Source organism: Natator depressus, chromosome 5, assembly GCF_965152275.1.
Source record: "Natator depressus isolate rNatDep1 chromosome 5, rNatDep2.hap1, whole genome shotgun sequence".
NCBI lineage: Eukaryota > Metazoa > Chordata > Testudines > Cheloniidae > Natator > Natator depressus.
In genome coordinates, this window is record NC_134238.1 from 114,035,915 (window position 1) to 114,062,907 (window position 26,993).

Consider the following 26,993-nt stretch of genomic DNA (forward strand, 5'->3'; position numbering starts at 1 on the left):
TTATTCAACAATAAGGTTTCTCACAGAGAAAGTCATTCTTGCCCTGCTTCTCCAACTACTGAGATATAAACTAAAAATGCATAGCACTCCAAATCATGTGTTTTAAGCCAAAGCCAAATGGAACTTAAGTTCAAGTGCTTTGCATTCTGTTCTACATGTATACCAAAGCTTGTTCTAACGAAAACAAATAATAGAGACAACACTTGGATTCACGGGCAGCTATTTCAGTATGATCATGATGCTATATATGATATTTTGTGAGACCTGGGTCTAAATCAGCACCTCTAAATTTTGAAAAAAGTTCTAACCTGGAATATCTGCTAAAGGAGAAACAGGGGCCAGGATTTCTGGCCCCTCCTCCCCGGGAGTGGGTGAGTTACGGTGTCTAACAATTCTTTCTGTCTGCAGCACTTAGATTAGTTACACCAGGTGGTAGCACAGTGTCCTGGTACTTTTCTAGAGGCTCCAGCAGTTTCTACAAAATTTAAACTTTGTCAAAGTGTGCAGAATTTAAACTCTTTGTCACAACTAATCCAGAAGTTATGGGCTTGATGCAGAAATCCTGGGGTGAAATGCTGTGTCCTGTGGAAAGTAGTAATTTTATACAGGAGGTCAATCTAGATGATTATAATGGTCTCTTCTGGCTGTAAAATCTGTGGGTTTGGGTTTTTTATTAACTTTCTAGGTATATGTGTGCAAAGAAAACCTTGCAAATGTGACGTGCTGCACAACTGTCTGACCCTGCAAATAGGCAGTTTGAAACAAAAGCTCTACCGCTTCAGTCTGGGCAGGCTGCACTCAGCGCACAACCTAAGGGGTTGCAAAGGTAGCTCTGTGTCACCTTGGTAGCTATACAGTGCCGCTATGTGCCTGCGGTTGGTGTAAGTTAGAGTAGAGCTATTCTAATAAGAGGAGTTCCAGCAGCTAGGAATAGCTAGAGCACAGAGGCATTGGGCCAGGCCTGAACCCATCAAATCCATAAGAGTAAAGTGAAATCCCATGATAATCCGAATGAGATGGGCATATTGTGACATGAGTAGAGCTAGTAAGAACATTGTCACTGAAATTACAGTTTGGTAAAAAATGCTGATTCGTCGAAGCTGAAACATTTTGCAGGGATGTATCAGTCGCCATCAAACTTTCATCAGGAAAGTTTTGGGTCAAAGAAAGAGAGAGACTGACTATAGCTTGGTGATTAGGGCCTGAAATGTGGAATATTCAAGTTCCTCCTCTGCTTGATTTATAGTGGTCTGGGATGAAAAACTCTGCTCTGAATCAAGTAGAGCAGGGACTTGAATTTGGGTTTGCCATGCCAGTGCCCTACCCACACATAAAAGAATTTCATTGTGATTCACTGTGATTACAATAAAAAGGAGGACTTGTGGCACCTTAGAGACGAACAAAGCATCCGCTGTAGCTCACGAAAGCTTATGCTCAAAAAAATTTGTTCGTCTCTAAGGTGCCACAAGTCCTCCTTTTCTTTTTGCGAATACAGGCTAACACGGCTGCTACTCTGAAACCTGTGATTACAGTGAAGCTCACTGGAAAGTGACAGGCTGGAGTGCAGGATCTGCAATGAACCAGTTAAAACACATGTAACTGTTTAAGTATATATTTGTGATACCCATCCTCCAGTTAAGTCTGATAAATCTGTCCCAAACTCAGCAAATACATTAACATTTGCAAGATAAGGGTCAAACACAGAGAAAAGAGCAAGCTCACCAAAAAGGGCTGTATAATTCACCAACATATTTGCAGGTTTCAGAGTAACAGCTGTGTTAGTCTGTATTCGCAAAAAGAAAAGGAGTACTTGTGGCACCTTAGAGACTAACCAATTTATTTGAGCATAAGCTTTTGTGAGCTACAGCGGATGCATCCGATGAAGTGAGCTGTAGCTCATGAAAGCTTATGCTCAAATAAATTGGTTAGTCTCTAAGGTGCCACAAGTACTCCTTTTCTTTTTCCAACATATTTGCAAATCTGTTTTTTCATTATCCACTCCGCTCTAGTTAATGACAAAAACTTACATTTTAAAAACTAAAATAATTTCAACCATGGGTTTTCTTTTTCACCGTGTATTCTGTTTGTTTACTTTTTGCATTTTATTCAACCTGGAGGGTGAAATTACACTGGGTCAATTTCAGTTTCAGTTTCCAGCAAGTCTCTCTCTCTGGTTCTCATGTGCCAGCAGAATGCAGTTGTGTTCGCGTTTCTGACAATGAAAACCAGTGTGTGCATCTGAAACAACTGTTTTCCTAGGCTTTTCTCTTTTCATGTTGTGGAAACATTTGTATTCTCTCTAGGTTGTGTATTCCCACCCTTTATTTTTAGAAAACTGAAATGTGCGACCTGAATCTCAATTTATACCAGTGTTTCTTTGAAAATCAATTTAGATTAGTTTTCCCATCAGCTTAAGAGATCACACAGATGACCAGGAAAATAGACTAAAGTGTATTGGAAGCCAAGGGATTGATTCTCCTCTTATGTCAGTTTTAGACGAGGATAATAACTGGATTAACTTTATGGGAGCTACTCCTGAATTACACCAGAGCAAATGGGATGAGAATCAGACCCACTATGTACAAGTGACACATCATTCACCTTAACTTTCTTCATCGCTGGTTTCAAAATGAGACTGTCAGCAATGGCAAATTGCTGATCCGCTTTTTACCACAAAGCAACTGCTGTTTAATGGTTCAGGCTCCCATCCAAGTCCCTCCCTTACTATTGGTAGAAGAACTCATCTTCTGCGAGGGTATCTTTATCATCACCACCATGTTAGCTTATAAAACCCAACAGAGGATAACACCAAGCTCCTCCTGTTTCAAGAACAAGTCTTCAGTGTTGTGTTAGATATACGCAGTCCCACAGAATCTGGGCATCAGTAGTATATGAGATCCATGCTTTACACAGAGCAGGCACATAATTGTCTTGGGCTAGGTGAATGAATAAGAAGAAAGCAGAACAAGGGAATCAACTGATGTCTATATTTTAAATTCTAAGTTCTTAAATCAATGGGTCTCTTTCCATTGACTATAGTCAGGCTTCAAGTTTTGTTCCTTACTGCTATTTATCAGCAAAATCTTTAATTTTATTATTTCTGGCTGTTAAGTGGCAGAGACGGGCTTGAACAATAACGTATTTACAATGATGTATCAGCTTTGTCTTTCTGCTGCGGCTGAGCTTTCAAGGGGGTAGTTAGTTTGGTGGGCGGCAGTTTGGTCTTCAGGTTACTGCATTGGATGGGGACTCAGAAGACCTAGGTTCTCAGCCTGGCTCTATCAATGGCTTGCTGAATGACCTTGGACAAGGCATTTTGCCTTCGTTTACTCCTCTCTGCAATGGAGATGATGACTTTTATTTACCTTTGTGAAGTGCTTTGAGATCGTTTGATCAAAAGAGCCAGGCATTATTGCCTAGAGCTAGGACAAGAAGTCATGCGCTTAATCTGCAGCAAGGGAGATTTAGGTTAGATAGTAGAAAGTTTTTCCTAACTATAAGGGTAGTTAAGCACGGGAATAGTCTTCCAAGGGAGGTTGTGAAATCCCTGTCATTGGAGGTTTTTAAGAACAGGTTGGACAAACACCTGCCAGGGATGGCCTACATTTGCTTGGTCCTGCCTCAGCACAGAGGGCTGGATTCGATAATTTCTCGAGGTCCTTTCCAGCCCTACATTTCTATGATTATTATTATGAACGGAACTCAGATGCAAGAATTTGACTACATTTGGGAAAGTACCTGGTCGTTGTTATCTTTTAGTCACCAAAAACATCTGGCATTTTTCATGGCATCAGTGGACTTTGGATTCCATAAGATGGACTCTGGACACTCGAGCCCATAACATTCAGCAAATACTTTAAATTAAAAATAAAAAAGAAGGGAGAACAGTTTATCATGAACCTGCGCTTATGGCCCCATTCCACAATCCTTATTTATGTCAGAAATTCTTACAATTCACTTCAACCACTCCCACTAGTTAAGGAGATCTGAAATTTTGAAATTGAAAATTTTGACAAAACTTTTCGTCAACATTTCAAATTTTGTCAACCACAAAATCATAGAAATGTAGGGCTGGAAGGGACCTTGGAAGTCATCAAGTCCAGCCCCATCTGCTGAGGCAGGACCAAGTAAAACAGACCATCCCTGACAGGCATTGTGTAACCTATCAATAACACTCCTCTCCCTCCCAAAATAACAGGATGGTGTCCCTTTCCTCTGTTTGCCAGAAGCTGGAAATGAGCAACAGGGAATGGAGCACATGATGGTTGCCTATTCTGTTCATTCCCTCTGGGGCACCTGGCATTGGCCAGTGCCGGAAGACAGGATACTGGGCTAGATGGACCTTTGGTCTGACCCGGGATGGCCATTCTTATGTTCTTCTGAATTTTTTGTGAAAATCTGGATCCATTTTTTAACCAGCTCTATTAGGAAAGATTGTTCTATTCTTATAAGTAAGTGTGGCAGGATTAGGTCCATAATTGGTTCATTTCTTTGTGAGGCCCAATGAAATTATAACTGTAAATTTCAGTATTGGTTAATTTAGTACTGCACTTATAATAATAAATAAAATACTGTACTTCATTTTAAAGATTTGTTAGAGGAGCTGTCAGGTTTTATTACCTTCTTTAACAACATTGCCAAAATGATAGACTTCTTGGTTTCTAACTAGATTTAGTCGTACTACTATGGATGACACTAAACTGGGAGGAGAGGTAGATATGCTGGAGGGTAGGGATAGGATACAGAGGGACCTAGACAAATTGGAGGATTGGGCCAAAAGAAATCTGATGAGGTTCAACAAGGACAAGTGCAGAGTCCTGCACTTAGAACGGAAGAATCCAATGCACCGCTACAGACTAGGGACCGAATGGCTAGGCAGCAGTTCTGCAGAGAAGGACCTAGGGGTGACAGTGGACGAGAAGCTGGATATGAGTCAACAGTGTGCCCTTGTTGCCAAGAAGGCCAATGGCATTTTGGGGTGTATAAGAAGGGGCATTGCCAGCAGATCGAGGGACGTGATCGTTCCCCTCTATTCGACACTGGTGAGGCCTCATCTGGAGTACTGTGTCCAGTTTTGGGCCCCACACTACAAGAAGGATGTGGAGAAATTGGAGAGAATCCAGCGAAGGGCAACAAAAATGATTAGGGGTCTGGAACACATGACTTATGAGGAGAGGCTGAGGGAACGGGGATTGTTTAGTCTACGGAAGAGAAGAATGAGGTGGGATTTGATAGCTGCTTTTAACTACCTGGATCCAAAGAGGATGGATCTAGACTATTCTCAGTGATAGCAGATGACAGGACAAGGAGTAATGGTCTCAAGTTGCAGTGGGAGATTTAGGTTGGATATTAGGAAAAACTTTTTCACTAGGAGGGTGGTGAAACACTGGAATGCGTTACCTAGGGAGGTGGTGGAATCCCCTTCCTTAGAAGTTTTTAAGGTCAGGCTTGACAAAGCCCTGGCTGGGATGATTTAGTTGGGATTGGTCCTGCTCTGGGCAGGGGGTTGGACTAGATGGCCTCCAGAGGTCCCTTCCTACTCTGTTATTCTATGATTCTATGATTCTACTAATAATATGAATTTGTTTAGAGCCACCAAAGTGCCAATATACTCTCTTCTGTACAATACACAAAAATAAAGACGGCCCAAAGAGCTTTCAATCTAAAACATAGACACCCTGAGAAATCCAGAGGTGCAGGAGACTTAGTGGTTAGTGTTTTGTTTTAGATGATAAACTCACTTTTGTGGGCTTCATGGACGAAATGTTTTTTTTTTAAAGGGACTTGAAAGAAGTGAGGTTGATGCCTTGGCCAACTGGGCTGTCTGTTTTCAATATACTCTAAATTAGTCTTAAACCCCATAGTTACATAATGTCATATAACAATACACAGCAAAAGGCCCTACATTGAACTGCTAATGTATCATGCTCTCTGTCCTGAGGATGAAGGCCAAGTACAGACTCTAGCCATCCTGTTGCTATGGTGTCCATTTGGTTTATATTCATATCTCCAGGTGGGTCATGAGAAAAAATTAATTTCCCAACAATAGCAAAGGTCTGTATAAATCCAGCCTAAACTTTTGGGATTTATTACATTATAGGCTCCGTTTAATGACACTGTTTCTACCCATGATGATAAAAGGGTTTGATGTGTGTATTGAAGTGATTCCTTAGATAAGTTTCCACCTCCTCAAAGGTTGAAGAAGGGTTTTCCACTACAAGGCAGGAGGGTGGTAATTGGAACAATCAGATTACCACGATAATAATACTTGGCAATTCTGCAAGTTCCACTCCAGGATCTTAACTTAGTTTACATACAAATACAAATGAAGTCAATCTCACCACACCCCACTCTCATCTCATTGTACAGTTGGGGAAACTGAGTCACAGAAAGGTGAAGTGACTTGCCCAGGAAGCTTGTGGCAAAGAGAGGAATCTAATCCAGCTCTCTCTACATTTCCATGGCTGTGTTTTAATCATGAGATCTGTTCCAAGGTCCTGTTTTATGTGCAAGAATCTAAGCTTTCATTTAAGAAAAATAATACGTTTCTAGACTGCACTGAGAGTGGCATCTCAAGAGGGTAGAACTTATTTTGTGGGTTTATTTTTTCCCCATTCAGTCCCTGGTTCAGACTGGAGGCCAGATCCTGGGTGGTGTTCAGTGCTCTCAACTCCCGTTGAAGTTCAGTGGGAGATGGGGGTGTTGAGCATCTCACCAGAGCAGCTTAGCACTTCAGGAGGGGCTTCCTTCTATCTATCCACAGTGCAGGAGGAAATGCAGGTTCATGTAGGCCCCAAGTACACACAGATGTTGCCCACATCCTTAAGGATATTTCAAGAACCACCGCCAATAAAAGTTACATGTAATGAGTTAGTGCCAGCTATTTTAAAATGGTTGTTGACAGCTGTAAGACTAGGATTGAGATCCTGGCCCCAATGGAGGCAATGGGAGTTTTGCCACTGATTGCAGCGGGGCCCGATTTTGTACTAGGCACTACAGTCATGTTACCTGATCCATTTGAAAATTCTTTCAGGATATGGCCAATTTTCCTTTCCCAGAGAGGAAATTTTCTGCCAGTGCTTCCTGAGCAGCTACTTCCTGCCTCCAATTTCTCCTTGGAGGAAAAGAGTTAATTGTTTTTGAAGTGTGGAGAAATCCAGCCTACTTGGTCTCCATGTGCTGAGCACAGCCCTCAAAGGCAACTCTCCTTATAAAAACAACAAAGACCTCCACCTCACAGAGTACAGGGGCCAAAAGAAACAAGGGGATCGACTTAACATCAGGGGGGAAGAATGAAAAAACAGGGCAGGGGTGGGCCATAGGGTCAAAACAAGGCATCCAGAAAGGGATAGTGAGCAGGGAACACTAGATAACGCCCACTGCTCCATGAAGGGATTGAAGGAATCAGTGAATGCTTCCTGGAAGAAATCTGCCAGGAGATGGGATCGAAATAGGCCGCACAGTAACAAAGTAACCCAGAGCACCAGGGAAGTTCCTGGGCCTTGATTCCTCGTTCACTCCTTTACTGGATGGATGCTGCATGGTATTTACCTATCCACCTCTCTCTTGGTATAGCTCTTGTTATTCCTCTGCTATGCTCAGAATTCAAAGGGGATCTGCTTTTGATGCTGAGCATTCCCAATTCCTAATTACTGTTGTTAATAATAAAGCCTAAAATTCAGATTCCTATCCTAACAAGCTCTTTTCCTTCCGCCCTCCCGCTGCTGCCTTCCTTCCCTGTTTCTCGCATTGCTTCATCATAATACTAATGAATAAGTAGTTAATGCACTTAGATAGCACTTTACATGTTCAAAGCACTGTACAAACATCATCCAGTTCTCAGATATGTGCTTGGGTTTTTTGTTTCCTCGGAGCTCTCTGTTGGTCTGGCCGGCACAGCTACTCTGAGTGACTGCTCTTAGGAAGGAACGCTAGGGACTCCATTCTTAAGGTTATCAGGAAATTTTTCGAAGTGCTCTCACATCTCCACGCATACTCACATTGTCTTGGAAATTGCCATCCCTCATCAGGATCCAGGGGAGGTTAGGGGTACAAATTTTGGATTATTGAGTCAAGGGGTTCCGTTCCAGAGGTACATTGCCAAGAAATAAAAGACTTGCCATTACATTTATCCCATTCTTATGATATTTTTTTGCACATAGCTGTGGCTCAAACTATGGCACTGATCTCCCCCAAGCAGATCACCAGATCAAGTTTAACCTCAGCTAGTGTCCGGAGCAGCAATATTTAAAAAACGATTAGGGAGGCTTTCTAGGTCTGCGAATTGGCCTGCATCTGGGATGAGTGCCAGAGAATTCCTCTGAGCCATCTCTTCCAGTTACTCCTGACTGAGCCTTGTGGCGCACACTGATGTGTGCGCACCCACTGATAGCACTTACTGGAGCAGTAGCACGGCACAGAGGACTGGCGGGTACCTGGCAGTGTGTGAATGCCATTGCAAAGGAGGAGTTTTGGTGGACTCTTAGAATATGCAAGGGGTTGTGAGGAGAGTGCACATGACTCCTGCATTTGGGGAAGCTGGGCGTGAGTGCTGGAAGCTTCCTAGGAGTGGGGGGGCACTGACCCCGAGACCATGGCCCTGCCTCCTCCCCCACTCCTGCTCGGCCTCCTCCCCCGAGGCCCTAGCCACATGCCACCTCCATTGCACCCCAGGCCCTGCTCTGCCCCTTCCCTGAGGCTCTGCCCTACCCTTTCCTCCCCTTATCGGAGCTCCCCCCACCTGTCACCTTTTTCCCCCTCCCCACAGATCCCTCCTTCTTTTCCCCATCACATAAAGTTATCCCTTCCCACCCGGAGAGGGTAGAGAAGCATGAGCAGTGGGCGGGGGGAACCTCGGGGGAAGAGGCGGAGTGGGGATGGAAAGAGGAACATCGCGGGTGGGGCCACAAGGGAAGAGAACAAGAGGGAGTGCGGCCTCGGGGCAGAGCATGGGTGCGGCTATGGCCCAGGCACCTTTTCGGCCTCCAAAGGGTGGTGCACTGCATCCTATTTGGGGCAGTTTAGCCTCCCCTTGCCTTGGATTAGTTGAACTCAAGTGGAGTTGTGCTGAGCACACAGAACTCTCTGTCTCTACATGGCCACTTGCTGTCTCCACAGAGGTAAAGTGTGTGTGATAGGGGGTGGGAGGGTGCAGTGGAACAGACATGACTTTAACTCTGTATTTCCTTGTTAGCGGAGGATTAAGTTTAGCCTCACTCCCTGTTCTGGAAGGGCACAAGGCAGCACTGGGCAGCCATAACTCTGTGTCAATAGTCTTTTGGCAGGGAATTCGCTGGAAGTTACACCTCCCATTTCCAGTGTTCGCCGCCTGCGGGTGCCTCCTTTTCCCAACCCCCCTTTGCATTCACAGCAAATCGCCTTCCTGCAGAGGTCATTCCTCCAAGGAGAGGGGCAGGAGTCAAAGGATTTTTTCAAGGAAGGACAGGGGATCTTCACTGATACAGAGAAAGGCTGTTTCCTGTCTGTGTTTATTGTGTTCTCAGAGAGCTAAATCCTTCAGGCACAGGTTGGGCAAAACTCCCATTGACTTCAAGGTTTAGTTTTGCCTGAGTTTTGCCAGACTAAGGAGCGGGAGTTCCTCCTAAATAAGAATAGCAGGATTTGGCCATGAGAGGAAGCTAAGCAGAGATGCTGTAGGCCAGGGGTGGGCAAACTACGGCCCGGGGGCCTCATCCAGCCCTTCAGACATTTTAATCTGGCCCTCGAACTCCCGCCGGGGAGCAGAGTCTAGGGCTTGCCCCGCTCTGGCACTCCAGCCAGGGAGCAGGGCTGGGGGCTTGCCATGCTCTGTGCGTGCCATGGCTCCATGCAGCTCCCGGAAACAGAGGTATGTCCCCCCCTCCGGCACCCTGCCCCAAGCGCCGCCCCCTAGCTCCCGTTGGCTGGGAACTGAGGCCAATGGGAGTTGCAGGGACGGCACCTGCAGACGGGGCAGCACACAGAGCCGCCTGGCCGCACTTCCGCATAGGAGCCGGAAGGGGGACATGCCATTGCTTCCAGGAGCTGCTTGAGGTAAGCGCCACCCAGTCTACACCCCTAACCCTGTCCTGTGCTCCAAACCTCTGCTCCAGCCCTGATCCCCTTCCTGCCCTCTGAAGCCCTCGGTCCCAGCCTGGAGAACCTCCTGCACCCCCAACCCTTCATCCCCAGCCCCACCCCAGAGCCCACCCCCCCCCAGCCGGAGCCCTCACCCCCCTCCCTGCACCCCAAGTCCTTGCCCCAGCCTGGAGCCCCCTGAACTCCTCATTTCTGGCCCCACTCCAGAGCCCACATACCCAGCCAGAGCCCTCACCCCTTCCTGCACCCCAACCCCCAGTTTTGTGAGCATTCATGGCCCCCCATACAATTTCCATACCCAGATGTGGCCCTCGGGCCAAAAAGTTTGCCCACCCCTGCTGTAGGCAGTTGGCTTGCAGCAGAAATCTACTGTATCAGCACTTTCTCCTAGGGACTTGTCTGTATGGTCAGGTAGAAGACAGGAAGCTGGGATGTAAATCTACCTTGCACTAGCCTGCTGTGCTCTAACACAGTGGCTCTCAACCTTTCCAGACTGCTGTACCCCTTTTAGGAGTCTGATTTGTCTTGCTTACCCCAAGTTACACCTCATTTAAAAACTACTTGCTTACAAAACCAGACCTAAAAATACAAAAGTGCCACAGCCACACTATTCCTGAAAAAGAGTCGACTTTCTCATTTGTACCATATCATTATAAAATACATCAATGGGAATATAAATATTGTAGTTACATTTCAGTATAGGGTATATAGAGCAGTATAAACAAGTCATTGTCTGTATGGCATTTTAGTTTGAACTGACTTTGCTAGTGCTTTTTATGTGGCCTATTGTAAAAGTAGGCAAATATCCAGATGAGCTGATGTACCCCCTGGAAGACCTCTGCATACCACCAGGGGTACACGTACCCTTGGTTGAGACCTACTGTTCTAATGGACTGTGTGGACTCTGCTGCTGGGCACGAAAAGTTTCCTAGTGCACTGTGACCTACTGCAGTTTCAAAGCGCACTAGGGAACATTTAGTGCTGCGGGATGTTCTCTTTATTTTTATATTTTGGACTTGAAATCAGTGTTCATGTAAGCAAATGACCTGACTGCACATTAAAGTGAGGGGAGGAGAGGGAGCTGCCTGGCTTGTCAAAAAGGTATGTGCCCCTTTAAGGGCTAGAGATCTCGAGAATGACTTGCTGTGGCAGCTTCAGACCAGGTCAGCATGGGGATGCTGACCCATCCCACCCCCACAGGTGACCAGAAGGTGGGGGTGTGTGTCCATATTTGTGTCCATGCAGGTGCTATGGAAGCCCTCCCCTCTCAGCTATATCAATGCATTTTCATTCCAATTTGCAACCTTGCCTCAAGCTCCACCCCTCCAGGGGAACAAGTTACATGTAACAATCCCCCCCAGTCACGGAGTTGGGATCAAGATTTGAATCCGAACTTCTCCAGAGTTTGGGGAAATTAGGATCCAGTGTTTTGGTTCAGGCCCATGTTTAGTTATGGGTTGCCAGAATATGGGCCGGCTCCTCAGCTGTTCTATATTGCCATAGCTCCCTTGACGTCTATAGAGGTATGCTTCTTTTCAGTATGCACCCAATGCGCTGTAGGAAACATACATAGACACCTGTTGTAGAAGCTTCATCCTTAAATATTGACTTCAGTGGAGTGGCTTCTGATTTACTCTGGTTAAAAGCAAGAGGAGACTTGGCCCCAGAGTAAGCGAGGAAGAACTGCTCATCTGAGTAGAGATTGCAAGCTTAGACCCTATATATGCAGTAAATAAAAAATGAATAAAATGCACACACCCAACTGGCCATGATTGCATTGTACAACTACTTAACTTTAGCTGTGTTCAAATGAGTCTTTCTGTAATGTGCTACAGGATGACTTGACTTCTTTGACCCTTGGCTTTATACAACATTTATTTTAATGGCTGTTACATCCTTTTCAGAAGGTTTTATTTCTCTGTTATGTAACGTAAGTTCTCTGGGTTGGCACATGAAAGGGTGGTAACTGCAGTACTCTGGTGGGGAGGGATGGGTGTCAGTGTGTCTTAAGATACTACATTCCCCTGAGAAGCTGCTGGCATTGAATGCCGCGAGGTACCTCCCCCCTTGGACTAAAGCACAAAATACACACACGCACACATTCAGAATCTACAGTAAGCACTGCTCCCCTTTGACCTCTTTATCTAGGGCTATACTCCTTGCTTCAGATCTGAAAGCTGTTTGCAAACGGAATGGCACAAAATACTGATTGCAGAGAGGCTGCTGGTATACACACAAAATACAACGGAATCTAAATTTGGAAAATAAAGGCGATGCTTAACAGAAATCAATTATTGTTTGCATTTTAGCTGAAAAATGACAGCATTTCCCTACTCGTTACCCTTATTTCCAAAAACCGAAATCACTGAGCATAAGGGGTTCTGTATCTCACTCCCTCAACAGCTAAGACTTAAAACACTCTCCAAGAGAAAACATTCTTTCTCTTTCTCTCTGTATCTATCTGCTGTTTTTAAACAGTATCTATCACCATAGTATTTCAAATCAGTTAAAATTATTAAAGGGAGCCTTATCTATTGGCAAACACACAAGATTAGGAGTTAGAAAGTCTGGTTTCTATTTCTCTCTCTGGCACAGACTTCTTATGTCCTCTGGAATGTCACTTAACCTCCTTTTTGCCTCAGTTTTCCAGTCTGTAAAATGGAGATAATAATACTTACATCTTGGCCATGTTGTGAGTCTTAATTGGTTAAGTGGTTGAAAAGCACTTTCAGATGTATGGGAGACACCTCAGATGTCCAAAGTATTTGTTGTTCTTAGTTCCTATGGCTATGTGACATGTCCAGACTACCAAAATGTAAGTAATATGTACTTGTTGGAAAGCCAGTAAGCATGTGCTGGGACTTAAATGCTTTCTTAAACTGGGGGTCTTTAACTGTTGGAAACACTGATCAGTTCAGGTACTTTATTGTAAGGAACCCCTATAACTCTTGTGTTTGTTATTCTCTTTGGGGTGTTTGGGTTTCAAAGCAATAACCATACCAGACTGTAGATCAGTGAGGGAAGGGGGTAATGGGAGAGAGTTTAATTTTTTAGTTTTAAAGTTATTTTATGTCTGTAGAGCATGAAACAGACAACATATAATTAGCCATGTTAGGGTAAGAAAAAGGGGATTTTATCTGATGCAAACTGGGATCTGATTCTCCACTGCCCTGCACCTTGCCTAGCCATTTGCACCTTGGCAAAGTTGGCATAAAGCGGGCATTTTGATTTGGTAATGTTTTCCATTCATTTTGCACAGATGTCATATGTGCACAAGATACAAAGCAGTGGAGAAGCTGGCTCAAAAATTTGAAATATGGGAGTATGACTGGCTCATAGATGCGTATTTTCAGATAGGTTTCAGAGTAACAGCCGTGTTAGTCTGTATTCGCAAAAAGAAAAGGAGTACTTGTGGCACCTTAGAGACTAACCAATTTATTTGAGCATACGCTTTCGTGAGCTACAGCTCACTTCATCGGATGCATACTGTGGAAAGTATAGAAGATCTTTTTATACACACAAAGCATGAAAAAATGGGTGTTTACCACTACAAAAAGTTTTCTCTTCCCCCACCCCACTCTCTTGCTGGTAATAGCTTATCTAAAGTGATCACTCTCCTTACAATGTGTATGATAATCAAGTTGGGCCATTTCCAGCACAAATTTTATTGGTCTCCATTTTTCCTGGTACAAATTCTTCCCATAAAAATGAAGACCCAGATACGGTCAGGCTGCAGATTTGGCTCATAATGTCCCCCAGACTCAGGGACAGTTCCTCTCTTTACACCAGCTGAGGATCTGACCTACAGAATTTAAATCATTATCTTATTACTTACTACAGCCCTTTCACTGGGTTTGTTATTATATCATATGCCATGCTAGCTTCATTTAAGATCCCATTTCCATGATAACTCCCTCTTTTCAACCACTTAAAACTTTAGGGGGTGGGGAGGAAATTCCTTTCGGGCAAACGTTTGGTACAAATTGTGTCAACCCAGAGGTCATGTTTTTCTTCACATTTGAAAAAAATGAGTTGTTTCCTTATCAGTTTAGAACCCAGTGCTTTGGATCTAGTGTTGTGGTTCAAGACTACCTCAAGTCTTCACAGAAATGTTTCTGAGTGCATTTGAACTGAGGGCATATCATCACCCAACCCTAATACTTAGAATGGGTTCTTATGAGAAGCCATTTAGATACTAGAGGGAGGAATTTATTGCTGAACACCGGGAGCCATTTGCCGTGTATAGCAGGATCTTTACTGAACCTGCAAGCTTATGAATGATAAAATAGATGCTATTATTTGTATACATCAATCGACAGCTACTTGGAGCAAGTGCATGGCCACTGATCCATGCATGCAATTATATCCGCAGTGATGACACAACGGTCTCCCTGTGCCCCTACTTCTTAGTGCTGGTCTTAAAGGATGTTCCATAGGTTTGGATGTATGGTCCTTTGCATCACCCCTCACCACAAAGAGGTGTGAGGAAGGGGTCAGTGTTGCCAGAGAGGTGGCTCACTTCCCATTCTTCACAAACTGGGGAAAGCCACATGTGGAGGGTCCTCTCCTTCCACACATTCCTAAGGCACAGTCTGGGCTCGGGGTTTGTTCCCAAAGTAACTAGAACAGAATATTTACATGCAGCCATTTTATTTTAGTTCGGTGTTCACTAAGGTAGGGGAAACACTAAGTGTGAGGCATTACTTCAAAAGCCCCTAGGTGAACAATCAGAACTAAAAGAAATATTCAGACTCTGCAGAAAAATCCCTTCACCTATTGTTTGTTTGTAGGCAAAGTGGAGGCAGCGCTGGACCTGATGCTGATCAATTCACTCCCTCTAGTGGGCAACTCAGAGACGTCGCTTATCTGTATTGCAGCCAGATGGAGGTCCCGCGAGTCTATCACAATAGGGCGAGACTATGAGGCCTTGATGAGCCAACACCAGGACCCTCTGGAAGTTACTGAAGACGAGAAGAGAGAAACAGCCAAAAAAGTGGTGTGGAAAAGGGAGCAAGCTAGTGAAACTATCGGAGCTTACTACTGTGAAGGGAAAGTCAAAGACGAGGTGACGAGGATACGTACAATGAAGATGCCACTAGGAGGTACCGTATGCAGGTCAGACCAGAGATGTGCGAGCCCCACTAGGGGACATCTGCTTGCAGTTTGGCTGCTACCCTTAAATAACAGGAGCAGGTACAGTAGTGGATCCAGAGTGGGCAAACTGGCCTGGATTCATTAAGAATTTATCTGGCCCAAATCCAAACCACTCTTTTCTGACGCTTAGAAACATTTGGTTAATGTTCTTAGTTAGTATTTTTCTCTTACATTTTGGCATGTTCTGCCCATTTCTGGTTATACCCAGCAGCACAAAATGGAAGCAATAAAATATGGCAAGAAAGACCATTGTGGCCTCATTGAACCCACAAAGCAATAACTACAGTAACTCTTACATTGGGCCTTTCATCTTCAAAGCACTTTAAAAATGTGAACCCTACCCCAAGTAATTTTTGTAATCGGAGAAAAACCAGAGGGCTTGTCTACACAGTACAGCAAACTGCACTCTAACTTGTTACATTCTAACTGCCCCTTGTAGACCCTGCTGGCGCACTTGAAAAGGTATCAGGAACTAGGTACATTTTAGAGTGCACCAGCAGGGTCTATACAGAGCAGTTAGAGCGCTTTATAAACTGGATTCCTCTAGTGCATTTTGCCATGCTGCGTAGACAAGCCAAGAGACTCCATACAGTCCACCAAGAATTTCACTCTTGCCAATCTCTTTTATGTGGGAGGTGCTTTGATACCAATGTGGTGGGCAACAGTATTAGATAGATAGATAGATAGATGAGTTTAAAAGCTGGGAGCTATTGCTGTGCTCTGATTCCTAGACCATGCCTATTCATACTGGAAATCTCATTTGTATCTTGATCTCATGAGACTTCCAGGCTGAGTTCCAAAGCAAAGAGCTTGGCATAAGCTCCAGAGAAACATAAGAACTTTTAGATAATTTTCTGCACTTCAGCAAACATTGAAACCTTTTGAAGTTCACCCATCACTAATATTTAGCAAAATATGTTATGATATCAACAGTTCAAACACCAGCACTCAGCCTGCAAATCCGCTATTCTGCACAAATACTGTCAAGATGATGGAAATTGTAGAGTGAACATATAACAACACTTCTCTTGCTCTCTCTCCCCAGTGAGCAGGGCTGAAGTTTCTTTGTTGTAATGTGGTATGAGCAGGCGAGGTAGGAGAAGTGGATTTTGCATTTTGTTCTGAAGATGATAAGGTTTGTGGTTGTTCTGGCCTCTACTGGCAGTGCACTCCTGATTCTCAGGCCTGTCACCCAGAAAGCTCTGTCCCTTGTAGTCACACACGTGTCACTCTTGAGGTTGCCAATTCCATTGTTCTGTTCAATGTTGTGTTTTTTTCCATGATCAGGCAGGTGAGGCAGACCCTCAGGTAACAATCTACAAAAGGCTTTGAAGATGGGGGCCAAATTCTTGAATTTGGCCTTGTATCTAACAGGAAGCCAGTGTAGATAGCAGGTTGTTGTGGGTGATGTTCTCTTGACTTCCTGTGTTCCTCAGCAGATGAGATGATGGGTTCTGAACCCATTGTAGCTCTTTAAGGTCCAGGGTTATGTGCCTGGGAACAGAGACTTACAATAACCAAGACTTGAGAGCCCAACACGTGGATTACCCTGGCTAAATCTGTTATACCCAGAGGAGATATAATCTTCTTACCAGCTGTACATGGATTTGGAAGGGGCATTTTGGGGGTCTTGATTATTGCATTTCTACTTTTCAGATAATCTTTGCTAAAAGCTTTGGCTGATATGGTTTGAGTTTGGATCTCATCAGAGAGTCTATTATGTGCACTGACTAGTAAGCTTCTGGGTGGGTGAGAAAGAGACATGGTAGACATTCTCAAAGCTATTAAAGACCACAAGGGGAGGAAAGGGGGGTCAGGGAAGGGGTCCGAGGTTTGGAAAAATTACTGTAGCTGGCAAATAGGCTTTTTTCCTCTCCACAGTTATTGTCTGAATAATTTTAAAGGCTTCTGAATACACTAAGGGTTTCTTCTCACCAAATGAGTTGAAAGGTGCACTATGTGTCCAATTGAAGACAATGGGAGCTCTTGAATGGTTGGCAATTTTGAAAATCTACCAATTGCTTTGGGCCCCTATCCATCACACCACTTAAGCATGTGCTTAACTTTAAGTATATAAATAGTCCCATTGACTTTAATGGGATTGCTCACATGCTTAAGTGCATGCTTATATGCTTTATTGGGACGTAAGAGCCTAACTTAAGCTATTCGTTTTTGAAAATCTTGGCCTTTATACTGTGAAAATGTAAAGGAAAAACATTTTTCTGCATGAGTCTACATATAACATTGTCAAAGTAGACAGACAGTTCTCCTATATCCTATATACTCTAGTAGACTTGCAGGGCATATAGTATATATATAGTATAGAATCTATTCCTAGTGACTGAAAGGGGAAAAAAATTGTAATACAACAGAATCTCTCTACAGAGGAAGGGATGGTTATGGATTTATAGAAATGTAAGCCAAAGATGGCTGTGGCACTTCTACAACTCAGTTCCATTGTATCTCTTTAAGGAGTGGACTCATATTGTAAAATAATTAATTAAATGCAGATCACAAGCTAAAAATACGTTGGAACTGAGCCCACCAAGGCATGTGGGTTCCTTTCCATTACAACAATGCTGTGAAGAAAAGGTCCCATGGATAAACTAAACAACTCACACAAAGAAAATAGAAAGGAAAAATAAAAGCTGTACTGTAAAGCGAATTTCTCATGAAAAACAACAATTAATACTAGCTGTCTACATTTAAAACAAAAAGCCGCTGAACCGAACACCCCAATACTTGGAGATAAGGTGCAATTCCCAGCTAGCACAGACATACTTGTGCTAGCTCTCAGTAAGCTAGTTGCACTAAAAATGTAGTGTAGCCATGGTAGCATAGGTAGTGGTGGGCGGCGACAGGAGCTATCAGCCCTGACCACAATCCAGACTTGGGGTGGCGAGCCCATACTGCTGCTTGCTGCTTCCAATGCTGCCATGCCTACATTGCTCTTTTTAGCTCGTGAGTTCAATGAGAGCTAGTGCAAGTATGTCTGCGTGAGCTGGGAATGACACCCCCAGCTCCAGCTGTGGATGTAGTCTTAGGATTGAACACTTTAGTAGAGCTGGTTGAATCATTGTTGCAAGAAACTTATTTTTTAAAATTTTGCATTATTTTCTGTTTACAGATAGATTGCAGTTTTAGAAATGGGTTTGTTACTTGTGAAAGCCATTGAGTTGGCGACAATCTGGGGTTGTTCACAATTTTCTTGATTGTAGGAAGCAGTCATTTGATTATTCAGTTCTTAGAATTCCCTATTTGGCTGTGTGATTGGCCAGGCAAGTCCAGATGCTAATGCCTAGATAATACTGTGCAAGGCCCCAAACCTGCAAACACTTATGCATGTGCTTAACTTTACTCACATGACTAGTCTCACTGAAGTGAATAGAACTACTTGCATGTGTAAAATTAAGCACATAGGCACATTTTTACAGGATTGGGACCTAAATATGAGAGCTGTGCAGAGAATGGATATTTTGTTTCACAAAAGATTTCAAAATTTCTCTTTGTTTTGATGGAATCAAACTCCATAAATTTAGAAATTCTCTAAGAAGGACAATTCACGTTTTTTGTTTTTATGTTTCAGGTTGATCAAAATATTTCATTTCAACAAACCATTACATCTGATGTTGCCTTTTAAAATGTTATATTACAGTATATAATATAATACAGAGACAAGGTGGGTGAGGTAATTTATTTTATTGGACCAGCTACTGTTGATGGGAGAGACAAGGAGTGACACTCTGAGTTAGTTTCCCAGACCTGAAGAAGAGCTCTGTGTGGCTCAAAAGCTTGTCTCCCTCATCAACAGAAATTGGTCCAATAAAAGATATTACCTCACCCACATTGTCTCTCTAATATCCTGGGACCGACATAGCTACAATGACACTGCATATAATACAATACAGCATTTAAAGTGTTTTTATACGTCATTTCAAAATGGAAACATTTCAAAATGAAAAATCAAAACATCTCATTCTGAAAATGTCGAAATGGAATGGTTTAACATTGTCAGGACTTTTTTTGTAGGTTTTCTCCTAAACACATTTTTGGGAAAATCAATATGATTTCTCAAAGCATTTTTACTTCAATGGAACTTCATTTTCTGATGGAAACTGGTTCCATCTAAGTTTTTCCAGCCAATGTACTCAATACCTAGGACAGATAGATAGAGACAGAAGCCACATGTTATTTTTTGTTGTTGTTTTTGTTCTTTGGCTTTTGTTTCTGACCTAGCATTTATAAACTACTTCCACTTCCATCTAAAATAATTTAATTACTTCAGTAAACAAATTTCAGCTGCAGGCCCAAAATTTACTTTCCACAATCTTTGGTACAAACCAAAGTGTGCTTGCTTGAATGTTTGTACAAAGGGTGGGGGCAAGGGGAGTGAGCGTAGCTGAATGGAAAAGTGTCTGAACAATTTACCCCATGATTCATACTAGTCTGTAGCCCGCACATCCTTTACCCTAAATAAACTATCCTCATAAATGGGACTGCAGTAGAATGGGACCAAGAGCATAAGAGCTTATATCATTCTTGAGTGATTCCTCCAGCAGAGACTCAGATTGGCTTTGGCAGACTCTGGAGGAGGTAAAGTCATCCCTTTTGGCCAGGAGGCCTCAGAACTCATTGTCCTCAGTAAAAATGGGCCTAAAATGTGAGGTTTAGATCCAGATTGAGATCTGAATATCCCCAAAGTTCAGTTTGAAAAATCAGAGTTTTCTAATTTGGTGGGATAGCTTTTATAATGCCCCTCCCTCCCCCCCCCAGTATTGTATTTCAGAAAGAGTTAGGCCTGGAATCTCAAATTTAGAGCTGGTCAGAAAACTCCAATTTTTCCCTCAAAAAAATACCAAGTTTTCCACAGGAATTTCCAAAAGGAAATTAAATCAAACTTGATTTAATTTCGTATCAAAATATTTTGCAACTAAAAGTTTTGTAAAAAGAAAAGGAGTACTTGTGGCACCTTAGAGACTAACCAATTTATTTGAGCATAAGCTTTCGTGAGCTACAGCTCACTTCATCGGATGCATACTGTGGAAAGTGTAGAAGATCTTTTTATACACACAAAGCATGAAAAAATACCTCCCCCCACCCCACTCTCCTGCTGGTAATAGCTTATCTAAAGTGATCACTCTCCTTACAATGTGTATGATAATCAAGTTGGGCCATTTCCAGCACAAATCCAGGGTTTAACAAGAATGTCTGGGGGTGGGGGGGGTTAGGAAAAAACAAGGGGAAATAGGTTATCTTGCATAATGACTTGACATCTGATTTGTGTCCATTTATTCTTTTACGTAGAGACTGTCCAGTTTGACCAATGTACATGGCAGAGGGGCATTGCTGGCACATGATGGCATATATCACATTGGTGGATGTGCAGGTGAACGAGCCTCTGATAGTGTGGCTGATGTTATTAGGCCCTGTGATGGTGTCCCCTGAATAGATATGTGGGCACAGTTGGCAACGGGCTTTGTTGCAAGGATAGGTTCCTGGGTTAGTGGTTCTGTTGTGTGGTATGTAGTTGCTGGTGAGTATTCGCTTCAGGTTGGGGGGCTGTCTGTCGGCAAAGACTGGCCTGTCTCCCAAGAAGCCCCCTCTGCCATGTACATTGGTCAAACTGGACAGTCTCTACGTAAAAGAATAAATGGACACAAATCAGATGTCAAGAATTATAACATTCATAAACCAGTCGGAGAACACTTCAATCTCTCTCGTCACGCGATTACAGACATGAAAGTTGCGATATTACAACAAAAAAACTTCAAATCCAGACTCCAGCGAGAGACTGTTGAATTGGAATTCATTTGCAAATTGGATACGATTAACTTAGGCTTGAATAGAGACTGGGAGTGGCTAAGTCATTATGCAAGGTAACCTATTTCCCCTTGTTTTTTCCTACCCCCCCACCCAGACGTTCTTGTTAAACCCTGGATTTGTGCTGGAAATGGCCCAACTTGATTATCATACACATTGTAAGGAGAGTGGTCACTTTAGATAAGCTATTACCAGCAGGAGAGTGGGGTGGGGGGAGGTATTTTTTCATGCTTTGTGTGTATAAAAAGATCTTCTACACTTTCCACAGTATGCATCCGATGAAGTGAGCTGTAGCTCACGAAAGCTTATGCTCAAATAAATTGGTTAGTCTCTAAGGTGCCACAAGTACTCCTTTTCTTTTTGTGAATACAGACTAACACGGCTGTTACTCTAAAAGTTTTGTGTAATTTTGACTTAAAATGTCATTTTGGGTTTTTTTTTCCATTATTGGTTTCTGGATTTTCAGGTTTCTCACTCCCCTGCTCCCTTTCCTCCACTGGTAAATAGACACGAAAGGTGAAAAAGGTGTGAAAATGAATGAAACTCACTTTTCACTCTTATTTACTGTTTTCCAGCTGGAAAAGATTGGAAAACAGCAGGAAAGTGTGTGAAAGTAGGTTTCTGTTTTGTGCATTTTTTTTGTTTTGAATTTTCCAGTTCAAGAATTTTTTTAAAATGCATTGAACTGTATATTTTCCCTTGGAAAATGTAGATTTTGAAGAAAAGATATATTCAGATAGAAAAATTTTTTGTTGAAAAATGTTGGCCAACCCTTCTCAGAATACAATTATTCTGTTTTCCTCGGTAAGGAATGGTGTCTTTCAGTACTTGTGGAAAGTGTGGTGAGCTAATTTTGAGCACTACACTGCTATTCCTGTCTTCCAGTAGGCCCTATATGATACTGATGTCCTGACACTTGTTGCATTTCACTACATCATAGAAACTTTATTAGCCAGTGAAAGATCTTTTCCTAGTAAATTTACCCAGTACTTTACCCAATCTATTTATAAAAAATGTCCCTAGGGCTAAAAAGACTTGGGAAATTATTCTACAACTGGTTGGCTCTCTTGGTTAGGAATCGTTTCCAGTTATCCAGCCAGTATTAACGTTATTATTAATTTCCTCTCCTTGCTTCTAGTTACACCCCCTTATTGTTCAAGCACCTATATGACCTCCCCCGCATGCCACTGCTAAAACACAAAGCAGGGGCTGCTGATGGCAAAGGAAATCAGTGTACTCTTGCCAGAAATCTAAACATATAAATCACCAGTGTTGATTCTGCTGTAGATTATCCTCCAGCTTTCAGCCTAGGGGAATCACAGTCATTGATCATATTTATAGTTATTGAGCCCATGGTTTGACCATTTTTATTTCAGCTTCCTTCCTCCCAGTGGCCTTAACTATTACAGTGAACAGGGGAGAGCATGTGAACATTTCCTTCATCAGAAAGACTCCAAAGGAAGAAGATGCAGTGATCTACAAAAACGGTAACGACTCTCCCTCTCTATTTCCTCCTCATCCATCACTGTGATATCCTAGCACCTGTGTCACTACATTAAAGTAATTACTGGTGATGCTCTTGCTGTGCAATTGAAGGAAGCATAATTTCTTGTGCATTTAGTGCTCAGAGAAGGAGCCAGATTGCCAACCCTAGAAACAGAGTTGATCAAATTATTTGCTTCCCCTCCACAATCCCTTGTGCTCTCCGTTCCCCAGTTGTTGTGCTTTTGCTTTTAATCTTACAACTCCCCGCCCGTGCATCTCTGCCTTGCATCCCTCAATATCTCCAGTGCTATGCTGCGCTAAGTGCTTCTGCCCCACTTCCTCTTTTTCCATTTACTTGCTGTCTTCCAAGGTCTCTTCCCCTTCCCCCCCTCCCAATTCCCCCTGAGCACTCCAGAACCTGGGCATCTGACTGAGATCTCTCTCTGCTACATGATTTAGGTTCCCATTGCGCCATAGCTTACCCCCTGCCCGAGCTTAAGGAATGGAGAGACCAACAGGATTCCACAAGGAAGTAAGGGTCTGTGTTTGTGAATCACATTACATGATCAGGGCCTAATTAATGGCCAATACTTATATATGTATGAAAGAGTGAAACCATAGAGCGGAGGCCATCCAAAGTGACCTTATTCATAAAAGGAAACATTTGCAAATGTACTTACACATGTACCACGCCCTATGAAAAAGCTGGCATCTGACTAGCTAAAGCACAAGGTGAGCTGATCCTCTAAAACAAGCAGAATTCTGCAGTTCACTGATGGCACAATGAGCGACTATCCCTGCAGACATTAATTACTGTGTTGTTCAACTCCTGTGCAGTGGCGGCTGGAGGAGAGGCAAAGAAGAGGTTTTGTGCCCCAACCGTGTCCTGGTCAACAGATTTGTTTTGCGTGGTAGACAGCTTGCTTTCATCTGAGATGCCTTCACTCACTGGCTGACCTGAGCTCCTCTTGTGAAGGGATGAATGGATGTTCTGCTCTATTATGATGTTTGTTATGTTCTTCTCTCAGGTACTTTCATTCACTCTGTGCCCAGGCATGAAGTGCCAAATGTGCTAGAAGTGACCCGCTCTCAGGCTGAGCTACAGGATGCAGGGGTCTACTCTGCCAGATACATAGGAGGAAGCACCTTCACCTCTGCTTATACAAGGCTGATAGTAAGACGTAAGTTTCCCTCTTTTCTGTGTTGATCATTCTTTGTTTTTGTGTTTTGAAGTGGTGTTACAATAAAATGGAGATCCAACCTTTGTAAAAGCAAAATAGGGGCCAAATTCTCCGTTGGTGCAAACTGAGACCATTTGACTCGAAGCAGGGATTTTGGCCCTATCTGCTTACTGTGTGCATGCTGATGCTGCTTTTGTAAAGGTGGGAGCCCAGCTTTCAAAAATGCCCTCTTGGGCAGCTCAATCAACATGACTCTGACCCAGAGTTTGGTTTTTGAGGTTTTACCATAGGATTTCTTAGTAGGTGTCAGCCAGTGAAAATTCTGTTTAGATGTCTAGAGGACTTGGGGACTCCTTTGACATCCAAATGCCACGTTGACGCATTAAATGCAAGCTTAAATCTGAAAATTCCAGCCCAAGTCTGGATTTCTCTAGTCATGTTTCTCTGTTATTGGAGCTGCCTCAGGAATTTTCCATCATCACCTTCACAATCATGGCTTTGCATTAGAAGAATCTGTGAAGATCATAGGAAGCATAGTTACTGAGAGAGGGTCACATACTGAACACTGCTGAGCCCTGGGAGCTCCCTGTAGTTTCTCCAGCATCTTGCAGGAACAGGTCTAGCATACGCACTCTGATGTTTGTGCTTGTAATGGAGTTTAGGGCCTGGTCTTTGCTCCTCTTGAAGACAATGACAAAATTTCTATTGGTTTCCAGAGTTCAGGAACAGGCCCTTAGTAGCTTATCAGCCTAGGAAATGGTAAACAATGATCAAGACAGGAGTTTGTGTTTACACTTCTATTGATTATTTTTAAACAGTTTATAAAGATAACAGTGGGCCATGTTGATCGCTGGTATAACTCCAGCAAAGATAGTGGATGAATTAGCGCTAATATGTTTTTGTCTCCTTGAAAGAAGAATACTGTGACAGAAATTTTGTCAGATTGCCAACCATAGACACAAAGCCAGAAATGTTGAGCTTAAACCTGCTGGCATATTATAAGTACCACATCTTTCAGATCAGATGTAACTCTGAGCTCCTGAGTATTTGTAGTCAAAGTCCTTGACATTTATCAGAGCAGAAGTGTTCAACGTAATATCCTTGCCCAGACAGTGCAACTCTTCCTGCATTAAATCCTCCCTGCTGTTTCAAATAGAGAAATTCTGCTTTGCTTCCTTTCTTAAACGCATTGTGTAGAGTTGCAGTGCGTTGATAAACAGCTGCCCTGTTCCGCTTGGGAGGTGACTGTATTTCTGTAGTGAACAAAGTGATGCTTAATATACTGTGTGTAGTCTGTAAGGTTTTTAAAGCCCTTTAGGGTCCCTATGAATCAGAGGCACTATATACAAAGCCAGTGTTACCGCTTTGATCAGACAGATTGTCGTGATTTGTATAGTTTGTGAGTGTGTGAGAAAGGAAACAATTTACTATTATACTTTTTGCATAAAAGGCTGTGCAGCTCAGAAGTGGGGCCCGAGCTGCAGCTCAATCTGCCCTGTGTGCATGAACAATGGCATCTGTCATGAAGATACTGGAGAATGCATTTGCCCTCCAGGCTTTATGGGGAAAACGTGTGAGAAGGGTAAGTACGCATTCTCTCTTCAGATGTATCATTTGTTTCTACACAACAATGTTAGCAAGAGTTACAGCGGAACCCCAGCCCCAACCGCTGCGGCTTTAAGGGCCTGCTTGTCACAGGAGAGGAGGGTCCACGGTTGCCTTTGAGTCAACGTGCCTGCTGCGGCCTACTCTAACATGTGGGATGCATGACAGAATGTTCAGGCCTTAATATTCTGATTGTAGTGCGGTGCTGCAGACATCAGAACTGAACTACAGTGAGATCTGACATCTAAGCAGTGCTACTAAAGAACAGATACATTCACTCCTGTAATTTCAGGAAAGTAAGATTCCATTAAGGTCCTGATCTTGCAAACACTTACACACGTAGCTAACTTTAAACAGGTAAGAAGTCCCACTGAGGCCAATGGCACTACTCACCTGCTTGAAATTAAGTGTATAAGTATGTGTGTGTATATATATGTATATATATATGTATATATATAAGGGCTGTCGATTAATTGCAGTTAACTCATGCGATTAACTTAAAAAAATTAATCATGATTAAAAAAATTAATCATGATTCATCGCAGTTTTAATCGCACTGTTAAACAATAGAATACCAATTGAAATTTATCAAATATTTTGGATGTTTTTCTACATTTTCATATATATTGTATTCTGTGTTATAATTTAAATCAAAGTGTATATTATTTTTGATTATAAATATTTGCACTGTAAAAATGATAAAATAAATAGTCTTTTTCAATTTACCTCATTTACCAAGTACTGTAGTGCAATCTCTTTGTCATGGAAGTGCAACTTACTTGCAAATGTAGATTTTTTTTTATTACATAACTGCACTCAAAAACAAAACAATGTAAAATTTCAGAGCCTACAAGTCCACTCAGTCCTACTTTTTGTTCAGCCAGTTGCTAAGACAAACAAGTTTGTTTACATTTACAGGAGATAATGCAGCCCTCTTCTTATTTACATCACCAGAAAATGAGAACAGACTTTTGCATGGCACTTTTGTAGCTGGCATTGCAAGGTATTTACGTGCCAGATATGCTAAACATTCATATGCCCCTTCATGCTTTAGCCACCATTCCAGAGGTGTTAAAAAAATGTGTTAATTAAATTTGTGACTGAACTCCTTGGGGGAGAAGTGTATGTCCCCTGCTCTGTTTTACCTACATTCTGCCATATATTTCATGTTATAACAGTTTTGGATGATGACCCAGCACATGCGGTTCATTTTAAGAACACTTTCACTGCAGATTTCACAAAACGCAAAGAAGGTACCAATGTGAGATTTCTAAAGATAGCTATAACACTCGACCCAAGGTTTAAGAACCCGAAGTGCCTTCCAAAATCTAAGAGGGATGAAGTGTGGACTATGCTTTCAGAAGTCTTAAAAGAGCAACACTACAATGTGGAAATTACAGAACCCAAACCACCGCATGTCCCCTGGAATGGTGAGTGAAGCATGAAGGGACATATGAATCTTTTGCGCATCTGGCACGTAAATATCTTGCGACGTCGGCTACAACAGTGCCATGAGAATGCCTGTTCTCACTTTCAGGTGACACTGTAAACAAGAAGCGGGCATCATTATCTCCTGCAAATGTAAACAAACTTGGCTGAACAAGAAGTAAGACTGTGGAATTGTTGGCTCTAAAGTTTTACACTGTTTTGGTTTTGAATGCAGTTTTTTTG

The 26,993-nt window shown here is 42.7% G+C and overlaps 1 protein-coding gene across 1 annotated transcript in view; it reads left to right on the plus strand.

Annotated features, from left to right (window-relative positions):
- Positions 1 to 26,993, plus strand: part of TEK (TEK receptor tyrosine kinase) — an 82,352-nt gene that overhangs the window by 22,960 nt on the left and 32,399 nt on the right. Inside the window, exons 2-5 of the mRNA XM_074952105.1 lie at positions 14,868 to 15,179; positions 22,428 to 22,538; positions 23,565 to 23,717; positions 25,168 to 25,299. Coding sequence (XP_074808206.1) covers positions 14,868 to 15,179; positions 22,428 to 22,538; positions 23,565 to 23,717; positions 25,168 to 25,299 — 708 coding nt within the window. The remainder of the gene's footprint in view (positions 1 to 14,867; positions 15,180 to 22,427; positions 22,539 to 23,564; positions 23,718 to 25,167; positions 25,300 to 26,993) is intronic.